Source organism: Sus scrofa, chromosome 2 (genome assembly GCF_000003025.6).
Source record: "Sus scrofa isolate TJ Tabasco breed Duroc chromosome 2, Sscrofa11.1, whole genome shotgun sequence".
NCBI lineage: Eukaryota > Metazoa > Chordata > Mammalia > Artiodactyla > Suidae > Sus > Sus scrofa.
Window position 1 is genome coordinate 101,729,102 of NC_010444.4, and position 18,808 is coordinate 101,747,909.

Below are 18,808 nucleotides of genomic sequence, written 5' to 3' on the forward strand. Positions count from 1 at the left end.
GCCTATCCAAAAAATATGGTACAAAAAATGGTTAGTGGCCAAAAGGAATTTAGGAGAAATTTCAATTGATGTATGCTATGCACAATTAAAAATTTAATAATGAAGTGAAAATCTAATGTACCATTTGAATTCTAAATTCAGATAATGATGCTCTCACTGACTGATATATAAAAAGACTGTAGCATTGCACATCCAGGTCCAGCATGGCTCTGTTGGAAGCTGGGTGTATATGACCTTGGAGAAGTCATTTAATTTGCAAATTGAGAGTTGAACTAGGTGATATCTAAGGCACATTCTAATTCAAAAATTTCATAAATATGAACTACATAGGAAAAGGAAAGGATCGGAAATTTTACAGCTGGCAGAGCACTTTGAACTAATTAGATTTAATAACGCTATAGTTTTTAGAGAAAACAGATGTTTAGTTTTCATTCAACTTTTTCCTTAATTTTTGTTTTAAAATTTCAATTAAAATAGTGAAACATAATAAACAAATGGGACCTAAGCAAACTTACAAGATTTTTCACAACAAAGGAAACCATGGGCAAAACAAAAAGATAAACTACAGAATGGAGAAGATATATGCAAATGATACAAACAACAAGGGCTTAATTTCCAAAATATACAAATAGCTTATACAATTCAATAACAGAAAAACCTAAAACGACCCAATTGAAAATGGGTAGAAAGTCTAAATAGACATTTCTCCAAAGACAGACAGATAGATGGTCAGTGGGCACATGAAAAGATACACATCGTTGATAACCACTAGAGAAATGCGAATCAAAACTACAATGAGGTATTACCTCACACAGGTCAGAATGGCCATTATTATAAGTCTACAAATAACAAATGCTAGAGAGGGTGTGGAGAAAAGGGAACCATCTGACACTGATAGTGGGAATGTAAATTGGTGCAGACACTGGAAAATAGTATGGAGGTTCCTCAAAAAAATAGAGTTACCATATGATCCAGCAATCTCATTCCCGGGCATACCCCCAGACAAAACTATAATTTGAAAAGATATATGTACCCCTATGTTCACTGCAGCACTATTTATAATGACCAAGACATGGAACCAACCTAAATGTCCATCAAGAGGTGAATGGATAAAAAAGATATGGTATATATATCCAATAAAATATTACTCAGCCATAAAAAAGAATGAAATAATGGCATTTGCAGCAATATGGATGGACCTAGAGATTACTGTACTAAGCAAAGTAAGTCAGAAAGAAAAAGACTAACACCATATGATATGACTTATACATGGAATCTAAAATATGACACAAATCAATATTTCTATGAAACAGACTCACAGACATAGAGAACAGATTTATGGTTGCCAAAGGGGATGGGGAGCGGGTGTGGGATAGAAGGGATTAGCAAAGGCAAACTATTATGTATAGGATGGTTAAACAACAAGGTCCTACTTGACCTTGGAATATGGAATTACATTCAGTGTTATGTAATAGACCAAAACAGAAAGGAATATGAAAAAGAATATGTATGTGTGTGTATATCTCAGTCAACATGCTATACAGCAGAAATTAATGCAACATTATAAATCAAATATACTTAAATAAAAATAGTAAAATGTACTAGCAATCTTTCATGGAAACATAGGAAAAAATAATAGACACAATTAGAAGGAGGTCAGGATACAACAAGAAAAGTATTTTATACTTTTCCTATAGTTTTCAGACCTTAGTTGATGTCTGATAAAATTATATTAGTGCTGGATATATAAAAATCACCCAAATGGTACTTCTGCTCCTTGTTGTAAAGCATCTGCCACATGGGATCCAAGGACAAATCTATTTTTCCAATAGATATGTTTCTGTTGTCTCAGACTTACATTTTTTTTTTACCCTATTTAGTTGTGTTCAATCAAATATTTTTACAGGAAAATTTTCTGTTTTTTCACTCCCTTGGAAAACTTGAAGCAATAACCACTTTAATACTGTCTCTTGAAAGCAAGTGTGAGAAGTCATATTCCTGTTGCTGTCAATGGCTTCCTAGTAGTAATCTGCACATCTGTGAAATTTCAAATAGTTTTCAAAAACTCTTGAATATTAATGTACTGTGACATTTATCAATGATTTAGAACAGGTAATAAGGCTACAAAGCCTTCTTATGTCTGATGTATTAATGATTCTTTGTAATTACACATTTAGAATACACAGTTTCCGAGAGATATTCATCCACCCATCCATCCTCCTATCATTCTTCTTTTCTTCTATCTATCTATAGAATGAACACATCTCAAACTCCAGGTATGGGCTTAGCAAAAAAAGCTTTCTAGCAAAGCTGCTACATAAACCTGGAAGTCATTGTTTCAGAACTGATTTCAATATTCACAACAACCACTGAATTGAAAATGAAAAAAAATTAATAAGATAAGAATCCTATCCTAAAATAATTTCTAATATTTGGAAAGTGTGAAAGGGGCTACAGGGTGAATCCTTCATTGGAGGGGTGTTGAAACTGAAAGCCAGGCTGTACAATGGAGAATTCAGGTCTACTGTTGGCCAGGGTAACTCTTTCTACTGATTGGTGATTTGGAACATGCTATTTCTAAGATAGTAAAACCACCTCCGTAAAACAGTGAGCCACAGGAATCAAATGCATTTCAAAAAACCCAAGGTACCTGCACAACAAAAAATAGAACATCTTTGAAAAATGAACATTATGCTATTGTGTTTAGGACCATGGGGAAAAAAAACTATCCAATAATGTGCTGACTGGGATTTTTTCTTTTCTTTTTTTGTATTTTGTTTTTAATGATTGCTTTGGGTCAAGGCCAAATGTGTACTTTTTGCAATAGAGTTGCTTCCATTGTCTAAAACTTACATACATTTTATTTTTGACCAAATGTTTTTACAGGCAAGTTTTCTCTGTGCTCTCTCAAGTTGGAAAACTTGAAACAATAACTACCTTAATACCCTTAGTCACCATCCTTGTTCTGAAAACCATCCATAATATGCCAAATAAATTTTGGTTCCCAGACCTCTTTTTTTTTTTTTTTTTTTTTTTGGTCTTTTTGTTTTTTTAGGGCCACAGCTGTGGCATATGGAGGTTCCCAGGCTAGGGGTCCAATCAGAGCTGTAACCACCAGCCTACACCACAGCCATGGCAACGTGGGATCCAAGCCACATCTGCAACCTACACCACAGCTCACAGCAACGCCAGATCCTTAACCCACACCCACTGAGCGAGGCCAGAGATCAAACCCATGTACTCATGGTTGCTATTCAGGTTCATTAACTGCTGAGCCAGGACTGGAACTCCTGGTTCCCAGACCTCTTATGTGAACTCTCTAATGAAATTTTGTGGAAAAACAAAGCTTCTCTTCCAAAATTGAAAGAAGTGTATATTTTTTTTAAATAAGCATTTAAAGTTATTACTATTTTTTTAATTTTAATTTTATAGCGACACCCATTGTAAATGGAAGTTCCCAGGCTAGGGGTTTAATTGGAGCTGTAGCTAAGGTCTATGTCACAGCCACAGCAATGCTGAATTCAAGCTGTATCTGTGACCTAAACCATAACTTGTGGCAACTCTGGATCCTTAACACACTGAGCAAGGGCAGGGATTGAACCTGCATCCTCAAGGAGACTATGTCGGGTTCTTAACCTACTGAGGCACAATGCAAATGCCTAAAATTATTTTTTTAAAAAAGACCTTTTTTTTCTTTGGTATGCTGCCTCAACTGTTTCTACTGCATTTTGATTTTTTCTATGATAAATTTTAAAATAGTCAATCTTTGACAATTCCCATTAATTTAGCTATTCAAACTTATTTTAACCTTTTGATTTTATTATTTCTGTCTCTGCATATGTATAATGTATATAAATTTTATATGTATAGATGTGCATATATTTAGCCTTTGAATCAAGGAAGTCAAGCAATTATGGTTCCCCTGTGCAACTAAAGTATCTCTAACAGGAAATTAGAAAAGCTTGTGGCAAGAAAAGGCTTAAATAGGTGTGTCAGTTTGACAGTGAAAACCATCAGACGAGGAAGTACGAGATGAATTGAGGTAAAGTGTTTTACATCTCACACTTCATTCTCTTGTGCCCACAAGTTCAGTAACACTCTGATCGCAATACAGTCTCAGGTACATGAGTTAGGATTTGAGCAAATCAGGATATGCCTCAGTTTTTCCATCCATCTATCCATCCATCCATCCAGTCAACTTGCCAGGAAGCCTTGCTGAGGGTGTACTATGTATCAGGCACTGTGCTAGCCATTAAGATACAAAACATCATGAAGCAAGTTCTTGTTTGTGACATGTGGAGAAACATGAAGGTTTGAAAATTCCCCGAAAATTTCAAGCACAATTTGTAGAATCTCTAGAGAAGGCAGATCAAAATGGATCTAGTTGGTAGGACATAAACTCCTACCTCTCATTCAATATGCTCCTTCCTCCAAATACCGACAGTCATCAGGACTGTACTCATAAAAGGGACATGACATAATCCTTCCTCAAAACACAAAAATTCCCCACAAGCTTCCCTGGTCCTGTTTCAAAAGCTGTTTTGCTTTCTCTCTCTCAAATAAAAAAGGCAATCTTTGCACATCACCAAAGACTATGACCACTTGGGAGAACACTCACTTACGTCCACTCATTCCAGATGCATTTTGTATTATTACTAGCCTCAACTTAGATGAATTCCCAAGGAACTTCAGTTTATTTCTGGTTCATAAAGGCCTGGGTTTCACCACAAATGAGAGTGTTGGAGTCATCAAAATGATTAAATGTAGTAACATTTAAAAGATTTATTTTCCTCTCTGTAGCACTTTATAGCAGTCACTTAATATTACTGGGATCAAGGGATTCTAACTGGAGCCAACAAAGAATGTAGCTAAGAATCTTGGCTCTGAAGCCAGACCGACTAGGTTCAACTCTGATCATTCCACTACCACTTGTGTGATGTTGGGATAAGCCACTTAATGGATACTTTCGTTTCTTCTCTGTGAAAAAGGATCAACAGTAATAGTGCCCGCATCTTATAAGGTAGTTTTAAGAAATAAACTAGCTCATCAAAAGCTATTGTACAGCCTGACTTACATGTTAGCCATTATTATTATTTTCATCTTGGAGAGAAACATTCATGGAGTAAGGGATTTGGAACTTGATTTGTTATATTTGGGTATGCTGTAAATTGCCATGAATAAATATTAATAATCCATCCCACTAGTGAAATGACTCAAAGGAGACCAAGTGACTAATTCAAATATCTCTACTAATTTAAGACGGAATTAAACCCCAACAAACCATCTCCAAAGCCTTTTCACTTGGGTTTCTCTCAAGGGGATGTTCATGAAAAACTTGACACTTATGACAAGGGCAAATCTATGGACTCTGTGACAGAGATGAAAGTGATCCATTCACCTTGATTTTCATAGGATCATTAACCCACATTTACCAAGCATCTACAGAATGTGTAGAATTGTCATCTAGCACTAAAGTGGTTTCTCAAGTCTGTAACCAAGAAAACAGAATCAAAAAAAAAAGACAAGGGCTTCCCTGTCACCTCCAAAACCACAGGAGGGCTCAAGAGTACAAAGAAAGACTGCTTCATGAGAGTTCCCATTGTGGCGCAGTGGAAACGAATCTGCCTAGTATCCATGAGGACACAGGCTCAATCCCTGGCCTTGCTCGTTGGATTATAAATCCGGTGTTGCTATGAGCTGTGGTATAGGTGGCAGAGGTGGCTTGGATCCCACGTTGCTGTGGCTGTGGTATAGGCCAGCAGCTTCAGCTCCAATTTCACCCCTAGCCTGGGAACCTCTATATGTTGCAGGTTTGGCCCTAAAAAGCAAAAGAAAGAAGAAGAAGAAGAAACAGTGCTTCCTTTCATCACACTCCTAACAGCCTAGGGCTCTGTCTCTGAGATCACATACTACCCCACTACACTTAGTTCAGCAACATTTTTAAAGATTCTTACCTATTTATCTCACATGTTTTCCTTTACCTTGCAATGTAGTTCTTGAATCAAAGCAAACATGAATTTTATTTGAAATCAGGGTTAGATGTGTTCATAAGATAGAATGATGTTAAATTCCACTTACTTATTGAAGCTATAAGCTGGAGCACAGGAAACGAAGGTAGTATATACCTTTCACAAGAATTATGTTTTTTAATTAAAGGAAATGGTGACCATATTTTGAGTTCTTAGGAGTAAAATATAACCTTTATTAATATCACTAACACAAAAATCCTTTTAATTAACGTGTCTCTAATGTTAGTGTTAAGGGGATTTAAAGAAAATTTTTCTTTTTGAACCTAATGTGTTCATTAGTATAGTAGGATATATGCCATTAACTTTTGTGAATATGAAGTCATCTTTCACCCATCTCATATCTCGCAGTATTCTGTAAATATAAAATAGCCAGATCAATTCTAACAGAAGTGGTTGGATGCTCCTTTGCTATTTAAATTTTCCTAATCTCTTTTAAAGGGTAAGTTTTTAGGGAATCTCTTTTTTGCAAACATTTTTTTTTTTTTTTCCAGCTGCACACATGGCATATGGAAGTTCAAGAGCCAGGAGTTAAATTGGACCTGCAGCTGTAGGCCTACGCCACAGCCATTAGCAACACCATATCCAACCTGCATCTGCAACCTAGGCCAGCTTTCAGCAATGCCAAATCTTTAACCCACTAAGCGAGGCCAGGAATCGAACTCACATCCTCACTGAGACTATGTCAGGTTCTTAACCTTCTGAGACTCAACAGGAATGCCTCTAACCATTTTCAACAAACATGAAAATAATCTACTGTACTACCTACAATTTTAAAAGCTACCATTCATTATGCACGTTTATAATTATGATTCAATTCCCCGAAATAAGGACTTGGACTCTTCAACAGTAGCAGTAGCTAAGAGATAGCAAGAGTTAGATGCTACAGTTTGATAATCACTCCACAAATCCATGTTCCATTAAACTAGATCCAAAGAGAATTGTAGGCTTGGAAGCCTATGGCATAGGCTGGCAGCAACAGCTTCAATTAGATGCCTAGCCTGGGAACCTCCATATGCCGCAGGTGCCGACCTGAAAAAGACAAAAAAATTATAATAATAATAAAAAAATAAAATAAAATGAGAAGGTGAGAGATGACCACTAACTCCCTTCTAAGCCTACAATTCTGTATCTTTTACCTTGTGATAATGCTATTTGTAAGCTCTGTGCAGTTCATAAGCACTCTCACACAACACTCTCATGTGATCCTCATAACTGATTTGCAGAAGTAGGTGGGCGATTTATCGCTACTTATTTTTCCCAATGAGTATGCTGCTTCTGATATCCAGTGGGATTCACAAGAGACCCTAGGATCTAAAGTATAACCCAGAAAGATTTAGTCTTCAGGTGTCAGAACAAGTATTCAGTAAAACAATTTCTTCCTATTCTGTCATTCTCAACACGAACCCTTCAAAACCTTACTTAAAATATTTAAAAAGGAAAAAAATGTCATGTTATGTGCTTCTGCTGCTGCAGCCCCTAATTGTGGAAAAGCCTGTAGATTTTAGGTTAAAAATAAAATGTAATTGCAACCTGATAAATATATTTTGAGTGAGGATCAGTTTCTCCAGCTATTTGAAATTATCAAACAGCACTGAGGCTTAAGTAGAATGGGATTTTCATTTTTATTTTTGGAGCTTACCTTGGCATAATATTTTTATATAAGCTGGAAATTAACAAGTAAAATATTTTACAAAAAGGAGGAAACAGAGCCCCTCACTACTAAAAAGAAGTATTCTGAATCCAGAGTGGAATTCTGAGTATCTCCGATGCCTTGTCAGCACTTTTACTTCAGGACACACAAACAATTTCTCAAAAATATGTAGAAAACTTTACAATTAATAAAACACCACAACAGATGTGATATTTCACCTTAGCAACAATTTTCTAAGAAAGATAAGGTTGTCCCAAAAATCTTCCAATTATTCTTCACCTCAGAGGTCAAAGGATTTCCTGAATAATTGAAATCTAAAAGGTTATCTAGACTTATTTTTGCCATTGTATCTAACCTCTTTCTGACCTCTTTCTTCATCAAAACCATTATGAGAGATGAGAAACAGAAACAGTACAGTATTTGCATTTGCTCACTTTCCTTCCCTCTCTCAGGCCATTATCTACACCTTCTGGAAGTGCAAAGCAGGAAAATAACCAAAGGATGGGAAACACAGGGAGGTAGGGGGAGAAACAAAAACCTAATCAGATAATTACCAGCTGGCTGTACAATGTCATAAATAATTGTCTGTATTTGACACAGAGCATATTATAAAAACTTGGTTTTACAACACTTTATCAGTCTGAGCTGTCATTCGTAACAACCATTTGGATGGCTATTTTTAATTCATAATTAATCTGAAACAGAACAAATTACACTAAGACATGGTTTTGTCTTGATGAAGATATATTACACTCTACCTTTTATTGACATTTAATAATTCACATATAGTATAAGGAAAAAGTCTCAAGCAGAACACTTAACCAGCCAGAATAGCTCCTCCCCTGCTCAGGCAAAAAAGCAGAGTTTGATACATATCAAGCATAAGGATGTTCTATTTATAACATCTTGTATTCTCATATTTTGGGGTATGTGCCTTTTTGCTACACAAGATCCCAAAGGCTCTCAGAATGCTAAGTCATTTTCTTTAAAGTTTTTCTTCTCTAATACAGAACACTGCCTTCAAATACGTTTGGAAGTTGAACAAATTTTAATGTTCCCTTCAAGGAAGAGGAAAACTATATGCCTTCCCTTCAGTCTGCAAAAACTTGAGTTACTGAATATATATATAATGGAAAGTAATTTCCATACTGTAGTTAAAATCTGGCAATTTTGTAATGAGTATAATTTTGAATTGAAATGAAACAATTTCTAAGCATGATAGTGGGTCAATTAAGAAGATAAAGTATTCTAATGCCAACTGTCATTAAACATACAAAATCCCCTCAATTCATCAATGTCTCAGAAATTCACAGCATAGCTCTCAAAATCAAACTAACATTTCCTACCTCAAAAGAATTCAAAAGCCTTAAATATGAGTGTTCAAAGTGATGTGACATCAGGCACACCTTTAACTCTGATTGATGTCATTTCTTTAATCAATAAAAAGCCAGGACAACATTCACATATTCTACCTCAACCTTTCCCCAGCAAGCTTCAAGGATTTGAAAAGTAAACTTCCTATTCACTACTCTGTCCACAGATTTCTCCATCCATACAATTTACATGAGTGTCTCTGACAACAGCTGAGGAACTGGACTTGTGATAAACTCATACGCATTTTGAAGCAAATCAATAAGAAGTTTAATATATGATGGGCTTTCACTTAAACAAAAAACCAAATACGAAAGGGCAAGAGGCTCGCTACTTTTCAATTATTAAGACCACTTTTTGTTTTTAATGGAGACATATAGTTGAGTTACAATTATTTAGAATAAAATCCAAGCGTAATCATATGAATTTTATGCACATTTCACTTTTAGCCAAGATAACAGAGTAGCAAAAAGAAGAGCACTACTTATTTCTTAAAAAAAAAAAACTAAAACAATATAAGCTATTACAGTGTTTCCACACCTCAGGCACTTTATTTTTCATTCAAAACGATCACACAAGCAATATCAATCTATTAAATTAAGCATCTCACAAACAGACTGTATCATAAATTTAAAATTACTTGTCTTGGGATAGGACACGATGAAAGATAATATGACAAAAAGAATGTGTATATATATATATATATACACACACACATATATGCATATATATTATATGTATATGACTGGGTCACTTTGCTGTACATTAGAAATTGGTACAACACTGTATATCAACTATACTTTAACAAAAAAAGCAGATAAATAAAAAAATAAAACTACTTGCATGAGAATTCACTACTACCCTGCGAGGAGGCATTTTCTGGGTCAGGATCATATAATCCAACTTCCACATTAATTCAAGGCTGCCACAATACAATCAGTACACCAAAATAGGACACTTACCTTATTATAAATAACTGGCAAATTACAGGCACTTTTCAACTTGCAGCTATCTAGCATAGTTGATTAGAAAGAAACAAAACATCTTTCACTCCAGTTATAGAACTGCATCCTCAGCCCTGGCTTTCTTGACTGAAGCCCCGGCAAGAGAAGCTGTTCTCCCAGGGCGAGTAGCAGCCTCTTCACAGAGAGCACTTGCTGCTCTGAACTGCAGCCACTTAGAATGAAAGTAAGAGGAACCCGTGATGTTTAAATACCATTGCTTCACATTCACAGGATATGACTCAACTCCCTCTCAAACCAGTAGGGATAGAGTTTTCCCTTGCAAAACTGTTAGATTACATAACAAATATCCCATTTGGGGGCCTAAAATGTTTACAAACTAACACTGAAGATTTTCACCTGCCAAAGCAGACGTGCATTTTTTAGTCATTAACTTCCTCCCTGTGGCAAAGCTGCAAGCAGAAATTCGAGTCATAACGTGGCACAAAGAAAAACTCCTCTGCTTGCTCTGTGCCGTGAATTAATGCAATGTTATTAAATGGAGTGAACTTGTCCACATCCCTCCGACAGAGATAAAAAAGAGGCACCCTAAAGTTACCAATATTCCATCAGGGCAAACAGTGTAGGATAAAACCATTTTAACATGCAAGAGGTGGCAATGGCACAAAACAATAGAATCTTCTTCACTAAGTAGATTATGGAAAGAGATCTTTGAGGTTTGCTGTCGCTGATTCCCACAGAAATCCTGTCCTACGCTGTCATTACCTGTGAAGCTAGCTCTGCCTACCTCTCCAACTCAGAGCCCTCTTTATCTGTTCTGTAAGCCTTTCTAAAGGAACATGACTAATGACACAACGCCTCTAGTAAATGAGGCAGTTTTCTGTGCTTTTTCCGCCACCCAATACCTCTTAACTCTGAGCTGTATTAAGCTTGATCACACATGACATTATTATATTTGGACGTCTCAGTCAATATATCATAGACTCAGCTCCTTGGAGAAAAATCTACTACATAAATTCAATCGCCATCACCATCATCAAAAACAAAAAGATGACAAAACACATGTCAGTCATAGTAAATAGCCTGAAACTATCTAGACCAGGACCGTTCAGTAGAAAGATGAGGTGAGCCTCACATGGTATTCTAAACATCTCAATGGTCACATTAAAAAAAAGGAAAAAGAAAAATGTAAACAATTTTAAATAATGTTTATCCTAACATGCCTAAAAATTATCATTTCCACCTATAATCAATATAAAATTAATTAAATATTTTATATTTTTTGTGCTTATTGGAGAGCTAATGTATATTTTACATTTAGGGTACATTTCAATTTGAATTAGTTACAATTGCATACTCAATGGCCGTACATGGCTAGCGGCTACCATATTGCACAACATTGGCCTAGAGTTTAGGATTCATTTTCAGTCTTCAGGTTGCAAATGTTCTCTCCTCAGAGAGGGCTTCCCTTACCATCTCATCTGAAATGAGTCTCTCCGGTGACTTTTCATCTCATGAGCCTTTGTATTTCCTTCATAGTCCAGGCATCACAGCTTGGACTTCTCTTCTTCATTCATTTATTTATCTATAGTCTGTGGCCCTTAATAAGAATGTAAGAAACCTGAGGAAAGGGATCTTATTGTAGTTAATACTTTATATCCAGCCCCTGGCATGGGGATCAGTCCATAGCAGTATTTAATAAACACTTTAATAAATGAATAAATAAGACATAGCATTTGTACTGTAGATTGGCAAATACTAGAGTATTAAGAAATGTGTAAGACTAGGTAGCTATCATGTCATTGGTATGATCTGTCATTATCATTGAGTGTTTAGCAAATCCATTGGGTAACACTTTCCTGAATGGAAAAATTATCTTTCTCATGTTAATAGTCCGTAATCAGTAACATACTTTCTTTTCATAAACAATATTATATATAAACAACAGACTTGTTACACTACTCTAGCAAAAACTTGGAAAGATACTTGGATAAGAACACTTTGCTCCTTATGACATAAATCTGTATACCCTTGGTATATCTATTTATCTCCTCACAAAAACATAAATTATCTGTAAGACATCTGTAGGGACAATATATTTGCTTGAGCGGCATATGTGCCTCCTCCTTCTGGTATCGTAATCCTAATTTTTATCTAGCAAATCACACACTCTTCCCTCACTCTCAGTCCATGTGCTTTACATCATGCTGCCGTGGCCCCAGAAGTAGCCAGGTGACCAAGGCCTGACCAATTAGGGTAAAATATCCACAGAGCTGTAGTGTTAGGGTCAAGGATGGGCCCATGAACCACGCAGGTCCAATGTGAGCTGATCCCTATGCTTATGCTGATATTGCGAGAGAGGTTGGTTGAATTTGTAGAACATAAGCCTAGAACTGCTCATTGACATATTTGCTACCACATGAAGTGAGATTGCCTGAACATGAGGCCAACCAAGAATAAAACAAAGTCAATGATGAGAAAGGCAGATTCTGGACAACAGTATTGCAGTTCCTAGATCTGGCCAGTTGCTAAGTCTCATCTGCCCTCTGCTGTAATGATGGATGCACTAGAATATTCACTACAATTTTTTTTTGTGTGTAGTGAAAAACAGGAAACTGCACAATGGGCCATGAATAGTAGAAGGGTTAACTAAATAATGAGTTAACTATACTAAAGGATATTATGCAGCTAATAAAAAAAAAACAGGCTAGCTAGATACCAAAGCTCCCTAAAAGATGTTAAATGGAAATAACATGTTGCAGAAAAATATATTATCCCAGGGATGGGTACATAAATTTTTATATACAAAGTCATAGAAAAGGATCTGGATGGCTGCACACCAATTGCAGACAAGTGGTTATGCCTGGCAAAGAGATTTGAAATAAAAACAAAATGTGGGACAAAGAGGGCCAATCATTTTGCTTTATTACCTCTTGAATATATCTCATAAAATGAAAATAAATGTGTGTATTCCTTAGGGAATCTGGTAAGAACGCTACTCTTTAAAATAACAATTTATTTCCCTTTTGTTCTACGTTATTCTCACTGTAAGTGGACTACTCTTATTTACTTGTTTTTTAAAACAATGTAACAGAAATGAAGTGTTCTCTCTGCCCCACTTTTTCCATTCCCTACTGGTCCAAATTCATGTATTATCTAATTTTTCAATCTGGCTAAAACATATGCCAAGATAGAGACAAAGACAGGACAGAGAGATAGGAACAGACAAAAAGCTACATTAGAATCTCCAGTGTACCTTGTAAGATGGGCCAAAATCTTTGATGTTTTTTCTTGGCCTCCTGAAAGCTCTTTTACTGACTTCCTAAAAATACAGCTTGGATTTATTCAATTGTCGATATATCAATAGCCCAATACTTACAATGACAGGCTTTATATTAATTTAGTCTTGGATCAGAGTAAATGAATTGGTTTGATATCAGCACACTGAAAAACTTCTGCTGTCTGAATTGGGCACAAATGCTTTTCTAATTAACAGAAAATCTAAACTTTTGTTGCTTTTTTAGCTTGATCTAGGCCTCAAGAATCTTCATATTGTCTTAGGTACCACCTTATGCATTTGTATTTCCCTAGGTTTCCACTGTATTCGCTCCTTAAAATTTACCCATCTAAAGACATTCAGACCTGAGACAGCAATCAAGGTCCTTGTGATGTTTATTAGCAAAGCCCATCAGAATTGGCATTTACATGGTGCTGACACACTGATGTGTATGGCCAAGCAGCGATTAGTACTATTTTATTTTCAAAGCCCACATATCCTGATAACGTAAACCTCCTACAGAGACTGTTGACTTTCTCCTTCTACTATCCTTGCCTCTTAAACCTTAACATTATGCCAAATTTACTTCAGATTTGCTGGAAGAAATAAAACATTCCAGATATGGCTGAGGCCCCCATATATCCCTGCCTAGCTCATCTTCTTCCTTTCTCTCCTAAGATAAAGATTCTATAGAATTATCTTTTATCATTCCTATATATCTTTTTATATTTTTATTAAATGTGTTTATCCATAAACAAGATATTGATTTGCATGTTTTGAACTTCATAAAACAGTATCATGGTATATAGATACTTTATTTTTGTGCATAGCATTAGCTTGAGATTTTATGTACTTCCACATAGATTATTCTTTTTAACTGCTATATAGTATTATAACTCATGTATCCATTTTCCGGTTGGTGGATTTATCATATTTTAGTTATTAATTTATTCCTATTATTAAACTACTCTAATTCTTTTTTTTTCTTTTGTCTTTTTGTCTTTTCTAGCGCCACTGCAGCATATGGAAGTTCCCAGGCTAGGGGTCTAATCAGAGCTGTAGCTGCTGGCCTACGCCAGAGCCACAACTTGGGATCTGAGCCAAGTCTGCAACCTACACCACAGCTCATGGCAACACTGGATTCTTAACCCATTGAGCGAGGCCAGGAATGGAACCCGCAACCTCATGGTTCCTAGTCAGATTCGTTAACCACCGAGCCATGACGGGAACTCCCAAAACTACTCTAACTCTTGTACATGTGCAAGAATTTCTCTAAAGATGGGTAACTGGGGATGGAATTGTACCGTCATAGGATATGCACAGCTGCACCTTTACTGGAAATGGCCAAACTGCATCCCAACATAATTACACTAATCTACAATTCAATCAGCCATGTATGACGGCTTTTGTTATACCAGATTCTTACAATCTCCATAGTATTGATATTCCAGACTCCAAAATATCAAGAATCTTGATATAATAGACTGACATTTTTGCCTTTTGTTTGTGACTGGTATAGAATCTAAGTGTCTTTTTTTTGGGGGGGGGGTCTTTTGTCTTTTTAGGGGTCTAATTGGAGCTGTAGCTGCTGTCCACAGCCACAGCCACAGCCACAGCCACAGCCACACTAGATCCGCGTCATGCCTGCACCCTACACCACAGCTCATGGCAATGCTGAATCCTCAACCCACTGAGCAAAGCCAGGGATCAAACCAGCAACCTCATGGTTCCTAGTTGGATTTGTTTCCACTGTGCCATGATGGGAACTCTGAATCTAAGTGTCTCAATTTTGTTTTCTCTGATTATTACTGAAGTTGAGCATCTTATCTAATTACTGGCCTTTTTCCTATTGGGTTGTTTTTCTTTTACTTTTTGGGGTGAAGGTCTTTATATATTACAGTTCAACTGCTTTGTCCATAATGTGAGTTACAGATGTCAACCTTCAGTGTGTGGTTTGTTTTATCACTGTTTACAATATCTTTCACTATTCATTATTTTTAAATTTGTGGGGTTTTTTAGTTTAAGACTTTTTTTCAGTTATTTATCCCTATTTCTTGAGTCAAAAATACAGTGAAAATTAAATGTTCTTCAGTCATTATTCCTGCAGCATTCCCAACAATAATGTCAGATTGCATACCTGGAGGAGATCTGAGAAACACTCCTATTTCCAATAGGCAATTTAGTTCATCAACTACTGAGTACCTGCTACATGCCCCACACTATGTTCAGGGGCATATATATGAAGCAATTCATATAATCAAGAATATATATATATATATATATATATATTTTGTCTTTTTAGGGGCCCACCCAGTGCATATGGAGTTTCCCAGAGCTAGAGGTCAAATCAGAGCTGTAGCTGCTGGCCTACACCACAGCCACGCCAGATCCGAGACATGTCTGCAACCTACACTACAACTCAGGCCAATTTTGGATCCTTAACCCACTGAACAAGGCCAGGGATCATACCTGTGTCCTCATGGTTACTAGTCAGATTCATTTCTGCTAAACCACAATGGGAACTCCAAGAATATAGATTCTAACTGAGGAAAAAACTTGCAAGCAGATGATGATGATGATAAAATGGAGAAATACTTCTACACTAGAGATTGTGCTAATTCATTATTTAATTTAATGGTAATTTAACTAACATGGAGTAAATGTTATACACATACATACACAAACACATATACATGTATACATACATACACACAAGATGCTGTTGGAAATAGGAGTTCCCGTCATGGCTCAGTGGAAACGAATTTGACTAGCATCCATGAGGATGCAGGTTCAATCCCTGGCCTCACTCAATGGGTTAAGCATTCAACTTTGCCATGAACTGTGGTGTAGGTCACTGACGTGGCTCAGATCCCACATTGCTATGGCTGTGGTGTAGGCCAGGGGCTACAGCTCCAATTCAACCTGGCAGCCCTAAAAAGACCAAAAAAAAAAAAAATGCCATGGAAACAGAGAGAAGAGAATATATTCTTACCTTGCACCCCAAAGATCAGTCAAAGTATAAAGTAGTCAAGTTTGAGGCAGTACAGGCCTGTGATATATAGAAAGATCCACAACTGACATTTATCTTTTCTCAAGCAAATCTGTTTCCCAAATAGATCGCTGATAAATTCATCCTAATTCATTTAGAAGATTAATAGGAATTAAGGGGCAGGTTATTCATTGGGGAAAAAATGCTTCCTTAGGAAACAAATCCATTTTTACAATCAGTAATCCAATGACATTTTCTTTATTTATCAAAGTTAAAGAAAAAAAAAAAAGCTAATAGTTCCTAGGAGTCACAACAAATGGCAAATCATCTTGTATCTAATTATTAAAAATCTGTAATATTGAAGTCAAAAATAAGCTCCTATTCCTTAAAGAAATTCCATGGTAAACACATTTGAAAACAAAAACATCCATTTTTATTGCTTTCGTATATAAAGTTCCTGTTATGTTTCTTTCAGGGTAGGTACTCTTTAGAGGAGCCATTCGAAAATATAGACTATGAGAGCACTCATACTCTTCACCCAGGGAGAAGACTCTTGAGCTAAAAATAGAGAAGGGCAACCAGCAGCACCACTCATTTCCTGAGGAAAGATTATGAGTATCCCACTTCCTTGAAGCTATGAGCTTTACACTTCAGTCTTCTATCACTGTAATCTTCTAGGACTTACAAACTCAAATGTGTTTGCAATTTGTCACTTGGGGGTGACAATAAAATAAATGTGGAAATAAGACTGCCATTTGAGAATTAACCTTTGAGGAGTTCCCGTTATGTCTCAGTTGTAACAAACCTGACTAGGATCCATGAGGATTCGTGTTCAGCTCCTGGCCTTTCTCAGGGGGTTAAGAATCTGGCATTGCTATGAGCTGTGGTGTAGGTTGCAGACGCAGCGTAATCTGGTGTGGCTGCAGCTGTGGCATAAGTTGTCAGGTGCAGCTCCAATTTGACCCCTCACCTGGGAATTTCCAGATGCTGCAATTATAGCCATTAAAAGAAATTAACCTTTGAAATATTTGCATTTGGAGTGGCATAAGCAATGAGATCCTGCTGTATAGCATAGGGAACTATATCCAGTCACTTGTGATAGAACACAATGGAGGATAATGTGAGAAAAAGAATATTTATGTATAGGAACAACTGGGTCACTTTGCTGTACAGCAGAAATTGACAGAACACTGTAAATCAACCATAATAAAAAAAAATCTTTAAAAAAGAAATAAAAATATAGTCGTTAAGAGCATACAGATAAATGAAGGCAAGTTTAATTGTCAGAATGATGCAAACTCAAATGTCTAGAGGCATTTACATTACCAGCAGGTAATGCAGATGATTGTCATGGGCCTGGTGGAGACCATGGTGAACTCATGAAAAGTCTTTAAACCTCATCTATAAGGGACAGTATCTACTCAGCTCCAGAGAACTGACCTCATGTGGGAAGGGCCCAGGAAGGCCAGATCGCTGGACTTACAAGCTTTTCTAATTTTTCTGGTTAGGTGAATACTCCTGATTTTTATTTTTATTTATTTTTCTCAATGAATTTATTACATTTATAGTTGTACAATTATCAACACAATCCAATTTTATAGCATTTCCATCCCACAACCCCAGCGCATTCCCCCAACCCCCAAACTGTACCATATGGTTTTGATGATTGTTGCTTTGTAGTATAGTGTGAGGTCAAGGAGCCTGATTCCTCCAGCTCCATTTTTCTTTTTCAGGATATCTTTGGCTATTCTGGGTCTTTTGTGCTTCCAAAAAAACTTTAAAATATGTTCAAGTTCTGTGAAAAATGTCCTTGGTAATTTGATAGGGATTGCATTGAATCTGTAGATTGCCTTGGGTAGTATAGTCATTTTGATAATATTAACTCTTTCAATCCAAGAGCATGGTATGTCTTTCCATCTATTTGTGTCATCTTTGACTCAAAGATGACTCCTGATTTTTAAATCTTAGCCTCTACACAGGATAAAAACAAACTCAAGATTTTGAAAGCCAGATGTACATATGGGACAGCCAGCCTTGGATCCTTAAGCATGACAATAATCTGAGCAAACACACTGACTCCACCAATAGAAAGATATAGTCCAGACAAGAAAGATGTACAAAGCAATCTCAGAAGCAAGCCTAGGCCATGTCCATTCAAATGCTGGGAACTAGTACTCTGTGATGGTGGCATGTCTCTTCTCACTGAGAATTTGCCTCTAAGTCCCATTAAACCCATGAATCCAAGAACAAACTGTCCTCTGATTCAATGCTCACCAAGATGCTTCCTGATTAGAATTTGATATCCTGTTTGCATGACTTCAGGGAGAACTTGCTGGAAACTTGAGGGACTTGAGGAGAACTCAGCAGCTATGTCTCCCATTATAAATTAATGAGTTGGCAGCCTGATTAGTGAGGCAGTCTGTCTATAGGCACAAAATGGGCTGGGTGGCAACATGAGCCACCAGGCCCCAGCAATTTCACTTCTCATTGTAAATGGAAACATTGGCATTCTGATTCTGTGCATTAGTC

The 18,808-nt window shown here is 36.6% G+C and overlaps 1 protein-coding gene across 13 annotated transcripts in view; it reads right to left on the minus strand.

Moving 5' to 3' along the window:
• The window catches only part of MCTP1 (multiple C2 and transmembrane domain containing 1), a 535,249-nt gene that overhangs the window by 344,198 nt on the left and 172,243 nt on the right, over positions 1-18,808 (minus strand). The window contains exon 1 of one of the 13 annotated variants that reach the window (XM_021084542.1): positions 10,014-11,208. The exons of the other annotated variants lie outside the window; for them this stretch is intronic. Within the exon in view, the coding sequence (XP_020940201.1) occupies positions 10,014-10,070 (57 nt within the window). The 5' untranslated portion in view covers positions 10,071-11,208. Of the gene's footprint in view, positions 1-10,013; positions 11,209-18,808 lie in introns of those variants that run through there. 13 annotated transcript variants of the gene reach the window in all.